Here is an 18,001-nt window from a genome sequence, read left to right on the forward strand (position 1 = left end):
AATTAATAAAATTAATATTATTTAAATATTGAATATTTAAAATATATTTATTAATATTTTTTAAAATATAATATAATATTTTTATTTTAATATTATAAATTTAATATATAATACTATTTATAAATGTCTACAATATATGAAATACTAGAGTGCTTATATGAGAGATGTGTAAGACTATTCAAGTCATTAGAAAGAGAATAACTTGACGAACAAGAAAATATAAAAAGAAGGAAGTTAGAGACTTACGTGTGCAACAAGAAACCAAAGATTTTTATAACCCAAGTGGGAGTTGCAACTCTTTTCTACCCTAATCTATTTCAATTGCCTCTGTTTTGTTCTTCCACTTACCTTCAAATCCGTTGCCTGTTGATTTGCTTTCTTTTCTGTTAGACATGGTGAATAGACTCCAACACGCTGTGATGGTCAGCTCCGACCGGTGCAAGCCAAAGAAATGCCGCCAAGAGTTCAAGAAAAGCTGTCCTGTTGGTAATCCCTCCGTTAGTGATTCAACTTTCAATCTTTATGTGAAGAAAAAGGTAGAGCAAGAATGTTGTGATGAAAGCCAGAGTCTAAACAAACTCACTCTGACTGTATTACAAGGGTTTGTAAACCGCTTAAGCCATGGAACAGTGTCCTCAAGGCCAAGGGGGAAATCAAGATTGTTTGATCCCTTAGGAAAAGAAACAGAAGACATGCAATAATATGCAGAAGCAGAAGCATATTCCAAAGAAGAGGCAAGCTGATCAGAACATGCAGAACTTCAATGAGTTGGGTTTAGAACCACCTCCCAACATGCAGGAAGCGTTCAAGATTTGCATTCAAGACATGGGTGGGACTGAAATAAAGCTGGTCATTCAAAAGTTTATTCGACACTGATTTGGATCCTCAACAGAACCGGATGTCAATGCCGTTAAAACAAGTCAAGTGTGAGTTCTTGAATGACAAGGAGAAAGAAAAATTGAGTAGAAGAGAGGCAATACAAGTTGTGTTGGTAGAACCACTTGTTGTTGTGTCTGAGTTGAACTTGAACAAGTAATGTGGGGAAAACCAGTTCTTCATATGTGTTGAATGGTCCATGCTACAAGAACGTGGTGAAGAACAATGAAGATAGTTTAAAGCTGACGGCAGTGGTACAGATCTGGTCGTTTAGGGTTGGGACTAACTCACAGCTTGGATTTTCCCTCGTCGATATTAGAGATGGGGAACAACACTAATTCAACAGATTACAACATACATTTTGTAGTAGCCCTAGGCTTTTTGTGTAAACTATTTTCTATTTAGTATTAATTTCAATGAACCGATATACACATTTGCAAATATTGCATGTTAAGTTGATATCAAAGTTGAAAAGGTTTGGGATGGAAATATTATGTATTTGCATGTTAAGTTGAATAGTTTGACTGTTTCTGGTTTTGCTAGGTAATGTAATTTTTTTGCTTCATTTTCAATGTTTTAAATCAATGTATCATTGTAGAAGCCATGTAAACAAACACATCCCTGGGGTTTTAAACTTTGGGGATGAGACGATTATTTGTGTTGGACGTAACTAAACTTTCAAAACTAATACGATCTCAGGAGCATGTGAGGGGAGGGGTTAGGCTACCATATGTAGCGTAATCTATTCAAACCAGAGATATGCCAAGAGTTTTAATGGCTGTTATGATTATGATTTGGTATGATTTTCTACCAACTTTGATGGGTGCCATAAGATTTTGTATCTGTCTTTCAATCCTTGGGGCCTACCATAGCCATAGCCAGTGCCTAGCGTAAAAGTCTAAACAACAACACTTACATATTAATCACTTTTATCAACCTATTTCTTTTATCACACTTGCACAAACCGACCTTTTATTATTCCTCAAGGTTCTGGGTTCGTCTACCGCAAATATATACAGGAAAGTTTTCTACATCACTTTACCAAACAAAAGTTTGCTACTTCTAACCACATTAAATATACAATTAACGCACACTAACGGTATGATGATTCTATCTGATTGAACACATGTTCTATTATGTTCTATGTCATGCAACTATACAACACAGTCTACAAACAACATGAATGTGGTTGGCTCCAGCCACACCAACACTCTAAGCCTCAAAGATCAAGATGGAGGGCTATGCTTAAGATGTTGCTCATAGAAGTTGATCAACTGGCACAACAGAAAAAGAAAATACAGAAAATGTGAGAAGTGTTGGATCTTGAGCCAATGTTAATTGACAATGAAAATGGTCAGGCAAGATGAAGATCAATTACCAGAAGAGGATTGTTAGCTTTAAGATATTTGTTGTCCACCATAACCTCTTTTCCATCGGATCTGTAAAAGAGGCAGAAAATTTATCATAGCCGAAAGAAACTTCAAGTGAAACATAAATCTCAGTACTCTAAAAGCATCATATCTAATACTAGAAATTTCACTATTCTACCGGTTCATATGCGATGGGGAGTTCCTTTTATATGAAAAGGCAGTTTTAATGTTTGAAAACCAACCTGATTGCCAAGAAAGTTACCAACACATCTTGATTGTTGTCTGATACAGAAGCTGAAAATCCTACAGGCTTGAGAATCTTTGTTATAATAGGTATATTTACAGAATTATCCATCAGGTGTGTATGACTCAAACCATCAGCTGTTAAACAAAGATTCTCAATCCCCATCTGTGCATCTGTAGTCTCATAGTCGACACGGATGTTTGGTGTTGCATTTTGAGTCAAATTAGATCTATAGGAAGATATATCTTGTTTAAACCTCTTCACTGAACCAGACTTCCTTCTTTTAGCCCCTGTTCGACGATCACTCTTAACTGTTTCTACTCCGTCAACATTTCGTAGCCCATCAGTGAGACCATCATTTCCAGAAGTGTTTCTTTCTTGAACCCGTATTGCAAGCTTATCGGCATTGACCCCATTGGAAGAGACTTTTAGGTCACTGAGTTTGGTATTGTAATCATTTTCATCCTTCCTTTCATGAATTTGCTTTGAACCACTTGTAGACCCATTCTCCTTCAAAATGTTACGTTTTTTGACATTGTTGGCATTTCGGTTATTCTCTCCCTTATGGGCTAGCACTGCAGTTGGACCTGAAGCAAGAAAACCTGCAGCATCTGAAATTTCAAGAGGAACAGAGGGAGACTTATAAACTTCACCGACCTCAAGACTGGTCAGATTAGATGTAAAAGCAGAGGAGCGTAGCTGCTTCTTCTTGGACTGAATTTGAGGACCTCCAGACTTGCGTTTGCGCTTTCGGTTGTGTTTCCCCGAACGCAAGCTTCAAACCAGAAATAAAATTAACCAACAAATTATATGAACATACAAATTTGTTGCATACACCTTATTTCCAGGAATCATTATGTAACAGATTTATACTTCTTTTCTTATCCAAGAGAATGCAAACACAATTTAACTTGACCAAAAAGTTACTTAGACTTGAACTAATTCAATTGTTTGGCACTCAACTTCGAGTACTTGACAAGAAACGTAACCTTATGGGGTATAAAACCACAACAGCAACAACATTGAACAAATACATTGTTAGCAAATAAATTATGCTTTCCTTTAGCTTACCTAGCAACCAGATGAAGCTTTGAAAAATGCAGAAAAGAAAGCAAGGAATCCTACCTTTCCTCAAATGCATCTATAACATCACAGCAAGACTGAAGATTCTCCAATGGCTCCCATGTATTAGAAGTTTCTGGCCATCCGCGCCTTCGAAACAAAAAAAAACCCAAAATCAATACTGTGGCTCATACATCATACTGTTTAATGGGGGAAAGCATCGAATATATAGAATGAAAGCTTACTAACCATTTGATGAGATACTGCAGCTCGCCCTGTTACATACAAAAGCATCCATGATCAAATGAAACACAGAGAAAAACTAAACCTAAAAGGACAAACTCCCTTATCTCATTTTCATCACAAACCCTCAAATTTGAGAAAAAATTAACCAAAGCCAATTTAGAACCCAATATTCCCCTCTATAACACCTGTTTGGTTCAAGAGAAAAGAGGACAAAAACAAAGCCAAAAAAGAGGAAATTCATAACCTTTCGAACCCTTTTACGACGAATAGCTTCAATCTCATAAAACCCATCATCAAGTTTAGTCCTGTGTTCTTCTTCTCCATCATCATTATCTTCTTCTTGTTCTTCTCCTTCTTCCTCATCATCGTCGTCCACTTCCTCTTCTTCGTTTTTCTCCCCAAGTCCTTCACCTTCAACTATTTGCTCAGCGGTCCCTTCTTCCTCACCCTGTATTATTACTTTTTTCCGCTCTCCTCCTTCCATTTCCCAAACAAAACCCAAAATTCTAAACAATAATTACAAGATGAAAAAAAAAAAAGATCTCAAAGTAAAAGATTCCACTTGATTTTGTTAATTATTTTCCCCACCTAATTTTGCAATGAATTTTGAGCTAATGAGCTGGGAGCAGAGATATTGTCAGTGGGGTAAACTATACATTTAGTAATTAAATTATTACTTTTATTCTGTTTTGATACTTAAACTTTCATTTTTTTTTAAATTATACCTAACATTTATTTTTTTCGTTCATTTGGCATGGCGTGATAGTTTTTAACTATTATTTAATTACTGACATTGAAATTTTAAAAAATATTAAAAAATATCACACCATGCCACATCAGCATAGCCATTAATTTTTTAACGACGGAATACTAAAATAAAACAAAAATAAATATTAAGTATAGTTTAAAAAAATGAAAATTTTGGTACCAAAATAGAATAAAAGTGATAATTGAGATACTAAATGTATAGTTTACCCATTGGAATAATTTTTTTGCCAAAACTTGTTCCAAAAAAATGTTCGAGTCCGACCAATCCATACCTCTCAAATAACTTTTTATTTAAAAATATAATATTATAATAATATTTATTTATTTTAATAATTAAATTTAAATAAAATATGTAATAATCATTTAATTGTATAGGAGATACTCCAATTCACAAATAAAAATTGGATATCTCAATTAGGTCACTCAATTATTAAATTGTTAATGAAATTGTTAACAAGAGATTTAATTTAAGACTTAAATATTATGAGAATTATATTTAACCATTAAGATAACTTAAATATTTGTTATATTTAAGTTGAACTTGATAATGTTCAACTGGTGGGATGATGTTTTATAGCCGTTAACATAATGAAAAATGAGGTGACCAAGTTAACGATTTGTGGTTCATTTTTTCTAGTGTGGATGGAGTGTCATTGGTAGGTTAGGGTTGTAACGCCTTGAAATTTGATTCAGAAATTATAATTTTAGAAATGTGGGACTTAAGGGAAAGAATTGAAAATTTGTAGGTTCAATTCAATTTATTCAGAAAGTTTAGATGATTAAATCGAAAGAAATAAAATATGTTAGCTTAATGAAAAAGAATTTGTGAAAATGAGAATATTGATTTGATTGTAAGTTAAAATAAAAGGCATGCTTTGAAAGGTCATGGAAGTTAAGGGGCCATTTTAGAATTTAAGCATTTTCCTTTGAAAACGGAAAAAATGGAAAAAGAGAGAAAAAAAATATTGTTAGAAGGGCTCGAACCAACATTTGCCATGTGGGAGATATGAGATGTAGTTGTATTTGTGATAGATAAGGATGCTTTTAATTTTAAATTTGTATTTTGGGTGGGTAAAAAGACCTTGGGATAAATAGTTAAGTTTAAGCATAATAAATTATTCTATTTTATTTTCTTGCACGCTTAAATTTTATTTTTTATCAACGGTTATTGGTTCAAGTAGTAAAGCATTTTAGTATTGTTTAAGCAGGTCTTGAGTTCAAGGGTTTATGTATGTAGAAAATCCCCGTAAGAAGACTCACGCACCAAAATTAGATGTGAGACATGAGTTGATCCAGATTAATCAGAATAAAGTCATGGAAACCGGAAGGACAACAAAAAATTCTATTTTCCTATTTTTCTCTATCCATACGATTCTCAGCCACAGTATGGCCAACTCCGACCATTATGGGGCAAGTTTTTTCTGTGATTCACTTCCCTTCCATCGCTCCAATCGAACTATGCCCCTCCCAAAAGATAGATCGAGGTATCTTCATTGTGGATCCAACCTTTAATATTTGATATGAAGTCATTTTCGTCGTAGATTTAGAGAAACCGAAGCCCTCGCCACTGTAAGCCTCTAATCTGGTGAGATCCACTTTCCTATCCTTTTCTTTATATTATTTCTATTCTTTATTTGATTTTTTTTTTGCAAGGAACAATTGTCGTGTGTTCTTGCGTCGTTGATGTTGTTGACAATATCATTTAACCCCTCTTCAGCTAAGTAAACCCTAGTTAGGGTTGGGTTATACAACCCGTTAGGTAGGCCTACCTTAAGCTTAATCAGTCTGAACATTTTCATTTGGGTCCATTGAATTGGCTAGTGGTACATAATGAGTTGAGCAGTTCTTGAGCTGCTCGAGCTCGATTCGGTCAAAACTTAATCAATACTTAAATCTAGTTGACTCAACTCGAACTCGAGACCTTAACGAATTAATTCGAGCAATGTAAATTAGATTTAATAAGTTCATGAGCAATTCGTTTATTTTTTTTTATAATTTGTTAATAGTTACCTTAAAAACTATTGTTTTAAAAAAAAGAAAGTCTAAATAATAATTACTAATTTCTTAATAGATAATAAGAAAGATATTAAATTATTAATTAATAATTACTACTAATGTACTAATGTATTAATATTCTACTAAAAATAAGAAAATTATTAAATTACTAATTAATAATTATTAATTTACTACACCAAAAAATCAAACCCTAATCGTCCTACCCAAAAATTATGGTGAGCTTAACGAGTAACGAGTAAAGTAACAAACTTTTTTAACGAGTATGAATCGAGCAAAATTTTAACGAACTTAACGAACAACGAGTCTACTCGAACAATACATTTTTTTAACAAGCACTGCCCAACTTACTATTGACTCGCTCATTAAGCACCCTTAAACTCAACCCATATATAAACCCTATTGACCCAAACCCTTATTGATTTGACCTAACTAACCTGAGTAAAGCCAACTTAACCCAAGTCACGAGCTGAGTTGAGTTGAGAGCCAAATCGAGTCGTAAGTCGAGCTTGTCACACCCCAATTTAGGGGCTAAGTTTTAGAAATTTTAAAGTATTGAATTAAAGTGGTATTTTGGAAGAAATTGAGGATTAAAGTGTAAAATCGTAAAGTTGGTAGACTATTTTAGAAGTTGTAGGAATTTCAGGGACCTAGCCCTGAATTTGCTCATTTTGTGTCGGCAAAGAAAAAATGGGCTGTTTAAAGTTTGGTTTCTAGTTACAAACCAGAAACAAAGCAAATTTCCAACCCCAATTTTCCCCAAATTTCCTTCACCTTCGACCCCTTTTTATAGCCTCGATTCTCCACCATCCGGCCATCGTTCGTAGCTCTGACACCAACAATAGATTCACCATCAAACGGTGAATAAAACTCGACCTCTATCTCGTCGTGAATCAGCGTCGTTCGTCGTAAAACTCAATCGGAAGCTTTGTCGGTTTTAACTCAACCGCCGTTTATTTTCGTCGATTTCGGTCGATCCAGTCACCCGTTCATAACACCTCCTACACCATCGGACTCACCGTCACTGTGCACTCAAAACCCGGCTGAAATCATTGCATCGTTGTTGCACCATCGTCGTCACTCGCCGACTACCGTTGAAGAAGTTCGAAAGTTTTAAAATTATGTAATCCTTTATGTTTCGTCGAAAAATAACACTTGCACGAGACTCCCGGGGTGTTGATCTACAAATATGGAAAATTTCATCACCGTCCGATGATCGGAGCCGCCGCACGTGCCACACGCACCACTCCCTGCGCGTGGGCTTCGTCTGGCTGCCTGGGGAACCGGCTGACCGGCTGGACCGGTCTGAATCGGATGGACCGGTCTGGACCGATCCGAGCTACTGAGCTCCCGTGCCGAGCCAAGCTGTTGAGCCGAGCCGTTGACCATTGACTGAGCAATTCACCGTTGATCGTCATTGACCGACCGTTAACTTTTTCTGGGAACACCTATCCTGACGTTTTTCGACATCCTAAGTCCGTTTTTAGGTCCGTTTTGCCAAATTCAAACCCGGTAAGTTGTTTTTCACTGATTAACCACTCGATTCGATCCGTGTTTCACAATTAAGCTTCGTTTCTAATGAAATTTCTATTGTTATGTATCTGAGGAATTATTGGACATTGAATTAAAGATTGAGGGCAATCAAATGGAGTTTAAATGGTCGATCAGTATGGAACGGAAACTGAGATCATACTCTATTACCTTTTGTATACTTTTCAGAACTCATGGATAAATTACAAAAATGTCCTTATACTGAAAAAGGACCAACACTTCCCCTAGTGGTGAAATTAACCTCTAATAAGAAAATGAGCAAATTAATTTGAATTTTAATGGAACTGGAATACTTTTAAGACTAATTTACCTGAAGTAATACCATTGACGGAATTGAATAAAATTGTGATAATACCCTTAAACAGTAAAACGAAATATGGATGACTATGATAATAGAGACGACCTGAGAACTCATACCTTGATTCACTGGAACATTGGAATCATCGAATTAAATTTCATATCTATATTAGAATTATAGAAATACCTTTAAAGTGTAAAATGACCAAAATGCCCCTAAAGTGTAAAATGGCCTAAAGTACCTCTAAACCCTAGAATTACTAATATCACAGTTTTGAAATGAACTGAATGGAAGTACTACACGTATATGAATCGTTGAAATGGCCGAATTACTTTGGAAACTTCGAAGTGACCGGGATAGACTTGACTAATAAATGAACTTAGCAACCTCAATGATTGAGGATTAAGTAAATGATTTGGATAAGTCTAGAAACTCTGATGAACTTACATGATGTATCATCCCTATGGGTTATGAACCAAAAATCAAGTAAGTCGGTATTTCCTGATACCGTTGAAACGTGGAAATGAAATAAAGACATATGGAGTATATATAGTCGTCTCCTTAAGATTTATTCAGCGATGATTCTGAAGATGATATATGGACAATAATTGTTGGTATTAAAGAGTGAATACCCTGGAAGGACAATGAATTGACCATTTGACAGGCTTCAGTTCTGAGAGTTGTTCAGCTCGAGTTGTTCGATAATCCGATAGATCGACACAAATTATAAGTACCCTAAATCTTCTTTTTTCCCTTATCAGCTCAAATCACTCCGGTCATATATGAAAACCCAAGTAACTCATATGCAAAGGATTCTGAATACCCCATTTGGTTCAATTTGACTAAAATCATGTTAATTCAATGCATACTCTTGAATATCCAAGATTGTTTGGGTAATAGAATCACTCTCAGTAAATCTAAATATAGAATTATTCTATATAAGGTTCCTGAACACTTTCTTGATGCACATGAAAAATAGCGGGATTCTAAAATATCAACCTTAAATGTCTGATTAGATCAGTTAGTAATCGATTCCTTTCAATAGGACCTCATTCCTGGAATTCAATCAAATTGTATAAGTTTCATATTATCCATACTAGTAACTACCAAGTGCCTTTGGAAAATACTTGGATCCTCTAGTGTGTTCCACATGTACTACATGACGATTTTATATGTTTTGAAATGAGTTTTAACGAAAGTATTGATGTACTTGTTTATGAACCATGGCAACATGGTATGTGATCTCCGGTTACGGTTTTCACTGAAAATATGAATTGTTCATGATTTATGGAATCAAAGAATTTACTGGTTTTATGAACTATGGTTACCTGAAATATGTTTTTGGGATATTATATGGGTAGACTGGAGGTACAACTTTGATCAAGCTGGTAAATCCTTACGGACCTAAGGTGATCCTTGGGTAGACTTTTAGGCCCCAAGGCACTCCCTTGGGTTAATCATGGAACTACTTATGGTGTACATGTGGAGATTAGTTATATGGTTTATTTCATTATCACGGTTATGACATATTACTGGATCACGATATAGATATTATGATTTACAGCTAAAACTGATTTCTACTGGATTTTTATATGGATAGGATTCTGGAGTATGGAGGTACAACCCTGATCTACATGGTAAATCCTTACGGACCTAAGAATACCCTTGGGTAGGCCCATAGGCCCCAAGGCATATCCTTAAGTTGACTCCCTATGTTGTGTGCTTAGGGTAAGCCTTACGGACGCAATTCTGGGGACCTGCATAATGGAATTTGGTTGTAGGGTTCCGCTATGGTTTTAAAAGATTTATATCTTTTCACTGATTTTGATTGGAACACACTAGACATCCTATTCGACCTCCTGAAAATGTGTTACTATGAATGCTTCCTATGAACTTAGATCTTCATGGCTTCTACTTGATGAACTACTAGTGAAACCCCAAATTATCCCGAAAATCGATATACGTCTGATTCAATAAGGAAATTATATGGCTTTCTATTTATATGCATATATTGTAGAATCAACTGATAGTATTGTATTACTGAGCTTCTCAAAGCTCACTCTGTTACTCGCCTTTTCAGGTTAAAAGAATCGTACCAGTGTATCTATCGACATCAGTAAGGGAGTTCTTCCGGCGTTGCTTGCAGTGTATGGTACATATGATTAGGGGGCATGTAGGTTGTATTTTGTTTTTATATCTGAGTCTGGAAATCTATTTTATTTTTTAATATTGGAAAATTTTACTTTCGTATTTATAAATAATTTTATGATTTTACATGTTTTAATAAAAACATTAATTTTCTAAGATTTTTACGGATCGGGCCATCAATATCGGTCTTAGGGGGTTACATTTAGTGGTATCAGAGCTTAGGTTGAGTTAAAATTTTCAAGATAAATCGGCCGGTCGAATGTCAAAATATGTTTGATCAGTACATGCCCCTAGACTACAATCGTACCTCTCTAAGCCGGAACTCTAAGGTCGAGTCCCTCTCTGTAACGAGCTAACCTAAGTTTTCTATCCGTTAGGGCTCTACCATTGCATAAAGGAATACCAATAGTGTTTTTCTAAACTCTGTAAAGTACCTCACGAGTAATGTGAGAGTTACTCATTCGAGAAATTCTGACCTGACTCCAAAATTGAAATTGGGATATGTTACCGCTCTATGAACCTATTCTTATAACCAAGACTGAATTGATTCCACAAGGATAAACCTATTCTGATTTTTTTATTGGAAAGAGGGAGAGTTCTGACAAAAATGAATGCTTAGGTTAAAGATTAATAGAGGACCGATACTTTTGTAAAAGCTACTAGAAGATATAGAAGAACTGATGGAAGCCTTATTTCTCTATTTCTGTGACTTGAATAAATTTCGAGAACGAAATTCTTTTAAGGATGGGAGAATTGTCACACCCCAATTTAGGGGCTAAGTTTTAGAAATTTTAAAGTATTGAATTAAAGTGGTATTTTGGAAGAAATTGAGGATTAAAGTGTAAAATTGCAAAGTTGGCAGACAATTTTAGAAGTTGTAGGAAATTCAGGGACCTAGCCCTGAATTTGCCTATTTTGTGTCGGCGGAGAAAAAAATAGGATGTTTAAAGTTTGGATTATGGTTACAAACCATAAACAAAGTAAATTCCCAACCCTAATTTTCCCCAATTTTCCTTCACCGTCGACCCCCTTTTATAGCCTCGATCCTCCACCATTCGGCCACCGTTCGTAGCTCTGACACCACCAATATATTCACCATCAAATGGTGAACAAAACTCGACCTCTATCCCGTCGTGAATCGGTGTCATTCGTCGTAAAACTCAATCGAAAGTTTCGTCGGTTTTAACTCAACCGTCGTTTATTTTCATCGATTACGGTCGATCCAGTCACCTGTTCATCATACCTCCTGCACCATCGGGCTCACCGTTAGCGTACACTCAAAAACTGACCAAAATCGTTGTGTCGTTGTTGCTCCGTCATCGTCATTCGTCGACCACCGTTGAAGAAGTTTGTAAGTTGTAAAATTATGCAATCCGTTATATTTTGTCGAAAAATAACACTTGCACGAGACTCCCGAGGTGTTGATCTGCAAATGTGCAAAAAAAAAATTTACCGTCTGATGATCGAAGCCGTCGCACAAGGTACATGCGCCACTCTCTACGCGTGGGCTTCATCTGACTGCTTGGGAAACAGTCTGACCGGCTGAACTGGTCTGGACCGAGCCGAGCTGAGTCGAACCGCTGAGCTGCCGAGCCGAGCCAAGCCGTTGAGCCGAGCCGTTGACCAAGCAGTTGACCGTTGACTGTCGTTGACCGACCATTGACTTTTTCCGGGAACACCTATCCTGACGTTTTTTGACGTCCTGAGTCCGTTTTTTAGGTATGTCTCGCCAAATTCAAACTCGATAATTTATTTTTCACTGATTAACCACCTGATTTGATCTATTTTTTGCAATTAAGCTCCGTTTCTAATGAAATTTCTATTGTTATGTATTTGAGGAATTATTGAACATTGAATTAAAGATTGAGAGCGATCAAATGGAGTATAAATGGTCTATCAGTATGGCATGGAAACCGAGGTAATACTCTACTACCTTTTGTATGCTTTTCAGAACTCATGGATAAATTACGAAAATGTCCTTGTACTGAAAATGTGAGAACTCATACCTTGATTCATTTGGAACATTGGAATCATCAAATTAAATTTCGGATCTATATTGGAATTATAGAAATACCTTTAAAGTGTAAAATGACCAAAATGCCCCTAAAGTGTAAAATAGCCTAAAGTACCTCTAAACCCTGGAATTACTAATACCACAGTTCTGAAATGAATTGAATGGAAGTACTGTGCGTATCTGAATCATTGAAATGACCGAATTACTCTAGAAACTCTGAAGTGATCGGGATAGACTTGACTAATAAATGAACTTAGCAACCTCAATGTTGAAGATTAAGTAAATGATTTAGATATGTCTGGAAACTATGATGAACTTACATGATGTATCATCCCTATGGGTTATGAACCAAAAATCAAGCAAGTCGGCATTTCCTGATATCGTTGAAACGTGGAAATGAAATAAAGACATATGAATTATATGATCGTCTCCTTAAGATATATTCAGCGATGATTCTTAAGATGATCTATGGACAATAATTGTTGGTATTAAAGAGTGAATACCATGGAAGGACAATGAATTGACCATTCGATAGACATCAGTTCTGGGAGTTGTTCAGCTCAAGTTGTTCGATAATCCGATAGATTGACACAAATTATAAGTACCCTAAATCTTCGTTTCTCCCTTATCAGCTCAAATCACTCCTGTCGTGAATCGGTGTCATTCGTCGTAAAACTCAATCGAAAGTTTCGTCGATTTTAACTCAACTGCTATTTATTTTCCTCGATTCTGGTCAATCCAGTCACCTGTTAATCACACCTCATGCACCATCAGGCTCACCGTCACCATGCACTCAAAACCCGACCGAAATCATTGCGTTGTTGTTGCTCCATCTCGTCACTCATAAACCACCATTGAAGAAGTTCGTAAGTTTTAAAATTATGCAATCTGTTATGTTTCGTCTAAAAATAACACTTGCACGAGACTCCAGGGTGTTGATTTGCAAATCCGGCAAATTTCTTCACCGTCCGATGACCAGAGCCGCCGCACGCGCTACACATGCCACTCCCTGCGCGTGGGCTTCATATAACTGCCTAGGGAACATGCTGACCGGATGGACTGGAATAAACCGGCTGGACCGGTCTGGACTGATCTGAGCTGAGTCAAATCACTGAGTTGCCAAGCTGTTGAGTCGATCCGTTGACCGAGCAGTTGACCGTTGACCGTTGACCATTGTTGATCGTCCGTTGACTTTTTCCGGGAACACATATCCTAACATTTTTTGACGTCCTGAGTCTGTTGTTGAGGTCCGTTTTGCTAAATTCAAACCCGATAAGCTATTTTTCACTGATTAATCACCTGATTCGATCTATTTTTCGCAATTAAGCTCCATTTCTAATGAAATTTCTTTTGTTATGTATCTGAGGAATTATTGGACATTGAATTAAAGATTGAGGGCGATCAAATGGAGTTTAAATGGTTGATAAGTATGGTATAAAAACCGATGTAATACTCTACTACCTTTTTTATGCTTTTCGGAACTCATGGATAAATTACGAAAATATCCTTGTATTGAAAAATGACCAAGACTTCCCCTAGTGGTGAAATTAACCTCCAGTAAGCAAATGAGCAAAATAATTTGAATTTTAATGGAACTGGAATACTTTTAAGACTAATTTACCTGAAGTAATGTCTTTGACAGAATTGAATAAAATTGCGATAATACCTTTAAACAGTAAAACGAAATATGGATGACTATGATAATAGAGACGATCTGAGAACTCATACCTTGATTCATTGGAACATTGGAATCATCAAATTAAATTTCGGATCTATATTGGAATTATAGAAATACCTTTAAAGTGTAAAATGACCAAAATGCCCCTAAAGTGTAAAATATCCTAAAGTATCTCTAAACCCTGGAATTACTAATACCACAGTTCTGAAATGAATTGAATAGAAGTACTGTACGTATCTGAATCATTGAAACGACCAAATTACTCTGGAAACTCTGAAGTGATCGGGATAGACTTGACTAATAAATGAACTTAGCAACCTCAATGTTAAGAATTAAGTAAATGATTTGGATAAGTCTGGAAACTCTGATGAACTTACATGATGTATAATCCCTATGGGTTATGAACCAAAAATCAAGCAAGTCGGCATTTTCTGATATCATTGAAACGTGGAAATGAAATAAATACATATGAAATATATGATCGTCTCTTTAAGATATATTCAACGATGATTCTGAAGATGATCTATGGATAATAATTATTGGTATTAAAGAGTGAATACTCTGGAAGGACAATGAATTGACCATTCGATAGGCATCAGTTCTGGGAGTTGTTCAGCTCGAGTTGTTCGATAATCCGATAGATCGACACAAATTATAAGTACCCTAAATCTTCGCTTCTCCCTTATCAGCTCAAATCACTCCGGTCATATATGAAAACACAAGTAACTCATATGCAAAGGATTCAATGCATACTCCTGAATACCCATGATTGTTTGGGTAATAGAATCACTCTCAGTAAATATGAATCTAGAATTATTCTATATAAGGTTCCTGAACACTTTCCTGATGCACATGAATCATAGTGGGATTTTAAAGTATCAACCTTAAATGTCCGATTATATCGGTTAGTAATCTATTCCTTTCAATAGGACCTCGTTCCTGGAATTCGATCAAATTATATAAGTTTCATATTATCCATACTGGTAACTACCAAGTGCCTTTGGAAAATACTTGGATTCTCTAGTGTGTTCCACATGTACTACATGACGATTTTATATGTTTTGAAATGAGTTTTAACGAAAGTATTGATTTACTGGTTTATGAACCATGGCAACATGGTATGTGATCTCCAATTATGATTTTCATTGAAAAATATAAATTGTTCATGATTTATGGAATCATGGAATTTATTGGTTTTATGAACTATGGTTACCTGAAATATGTTTTTGGGATATTATATGGGTAGACTGGAGGTACAACTCTGATCAAGCTGGTAAATCCTTACGGACCTAAGGTGATCCTTGGGTAGGCTTTCAGGCCCCAAGGCATTCCCTTGGGTTAATCATGGAACTACTTATGGTGTACAGGTGGAGATCAGTTATACGGTTTATTTCATTATCACGGTTATGACATATTACTGGATCACGATACATATATTACGATTTACGGCTAAATCTGATATATACTGGATTTTTATATGGGTAGGATTCTAGAGTGTGGAGGTACAGCCCTGATCTACCTGGTAAATCCTTGTGGACCTAACAATACCCTTGGGTAGGCCCATAGGCCCCAAGGCATATCCTTAGGTTGGCTCCCTTCGTTGTGTGCTTAGGGTAAGCATTACGGACGCAGTTCTGGGGAACTGCATAATGGAGTTTGGTTGGAGGGTTCCGCTATGGTTTTAAAAGATTTATATATTTTCACTGATTTCAATTGGAACACACTAGACATCCTATTTGACCTCCTAAAAATGTGTTACTATGAATGCTTCCTATGAACTAAGATCTTCATTGCTTCTACTTGATGAACTACCAGTGAAACCCCATATTATCCCGAAAACTGGTATACTTCTGATTCAATAAGGAAATTATATGGCTTTCTATTTATCTGCATGTCTTGTAGCATCAATTGGTAGTATTGTATTACTGAGCTTCTCAAAGCTCACTCTGTTACTCACCTTTTCAGGTTAAAAGAATGGTATCAGTGCATCTATCGGCATCAGTAAGGGAGTTCTTCCGGCGTTGCTTGCAGAGTATGGTACATGTGATTAGGGGGCATGTAGGTTGTATTTTGTTTTTATATCTGAGTCTTGAAATCTATTTTATTTCTGAATATTGGTAAATTTTACTTTTGTATTTATAAATGATTTTATGATTTTACATGTTTTAATAAAAACGTTAATTTTTCTGAGATTTTTACGGTGGGTCGCTCCGGTGGCCCTAATGTGACACCCCAGACCGGATCGGGCCACTCATATCGGTCTGAGGGGTTACAGAGCTCAGCCATTGAATCAAGTTGAGCTATTTACCAATGTTGACTTTGATTATTAACTTTGACTAATAAGTTACTTTATGTGTTACTTTATGTGTTACCCTTCTAATTCGATCCATTTTATTTAAATATCATTTGTATTGTCTTGTTATTAATATATAACCTTATTTTTGTCTAATTAAAGATCTCTGATTAAGGATCTACAACATTGGAAGTGAGTCATCAACTCAAGCTAGAGATTAATAATGTCAAACACGCGAATAAGGTCAATATAACTCAAACTTTGAAGTGGTTCATAAATTTCATAAATGTGATGTCTTTCTTGTCTGATATAGTTGCATGATACAATATTCAAGAGGTATGTAGTAAATTAAAAAATACTCTTACTTATAATTTATAATGTTTAAGGATTATAAACTTAGAGGAAAACTATAAAACTCTCATATTAAGAAATTGAGCTTCTCATCCTCGGTTTGTAAATGTTTAATTTTCCATCGAATAAGGGTAAATTATTAAATTTATTTTTATGGGCTAAAATAAAAAAAATTGGAATAAAATGATTAGAAAGTCCTAAAAAATAAAACATTTCAATTATTTTCAAATGTGAAAGTTCTAAATACGTGTAAGATTAAAAATGACTAAATAACCCCTATGGGAGAAAATTAATGAAATACCCTTAGTGTATTTAGTAGTAAAAGGTATATGTTAAGCTCGATCGATCAATAAAAAAATGTCTAGAGGGGGTGAATCAACTTTGATAGAGTTTGGTGGAAACTTGAAGGAAAAATAAAAACTTTTGGCAGAAATCGATTTATAATGATTTCTCAGACAAAGTCTACATCCACTACCTTAGCTTTCAACTACTAAGGATTTCAACAAATTCACTAATTTATTTTTACCTTTAAGGACAATTTGTAATCTTACAAGCTCTTCAAGATTTATACCCAAAAACCTCGACTTACATATTTTCTCAAAGAGTAATTATAAATGAAGCAAACGAATAGAAAACCTCACAAGACAAATGTGTTTGCACAATTTAGCTCTCACCCAAATCACACTTGAGAAAAAAAAATGAGCTCAACCAGTGTGTGTTACAAAGAATATGACAAAATAAGCTCTAAAACTCTTTTGATGTTGGTATAATCTTTCAATATTGTTTCTTGTTGTTCTCCATTTGAATCTTGGTCCATTCTATGTCTCCTAATGCACTTATAGTCGTTTGGAGTCGTTGGTGGTTGATTAGACACGTTGGTACCATTAATTTTGAGCATTAAATGTTTACCTACGACTTTGATATCGATACCGAAAAATGGGTATCGAGACCAGACACCCGAACATTAAAAAATATAGTCGTTGAAGCCTTTGGTAATGATACCATTCTAGAGAGTATCAATACTCACATGCCAGTATCGAGATTGGTACCTTGGTATCGATACCAATAATGTATTTTGGAATGATGGTA

The 18,001-nt window shown here is 35.6% G+C and overlaps 1 protein-coding gene across 1 annotated transcript; it reads right to left on the bottom strand.

Annotated features, from left to right (window-relative positions):
- Nucleotides 1-1,879: 1,879 nt before the first annotated feature.
- LOC120170107 (chromo domain-containing protein LHP1-like) lies at nt 1,880-4,376 on the bottom strand. Its single transcript, XM_039178123.1, has 6 exons — nt 4,043-4,376; nt 3,802-3,827; nt 3,616-3,702; nt 2,489-3,265; nt 2,255-2,315; nt 1,880-2,150 (listed from the first exon to the last, which is right to left on the bottom strand). The coding sequence occupies exons 1-6, from the start codon at nt 4,280-4,282 to the stop codon at nt 2,103-2,105; spliced, it is 1,239 nt and encodes a 412-aa protein (XP_039034054.1). The 5' UTR covers nt 4,283-4,376; the 3' UTR covers nt 1,880-2,102.
- Between the last annotated feature and the right edge of the window lie 13,625 nt (nt 4,377-18,001).

This window comes from Hibiscus syriacus, unplaced genomic scaffold (genome assembly GCF_006381635.1).
Source record: "Hibiscus syriacus cultivar Baekdansim isolate YM2019G1 unplaced genomic scaffold, ASM638163v2 tig00111772_pilon, whole genome shotgun sequence".
In the NCBI taxonomy this organism is placed as follows: domain Eukaryota; kingdom Viridiplantae; phylum Streptophyta; class Magnoliopsida; order Malvales; family Malvaceae; genus Hibiscus; species Hibiscus syriacus.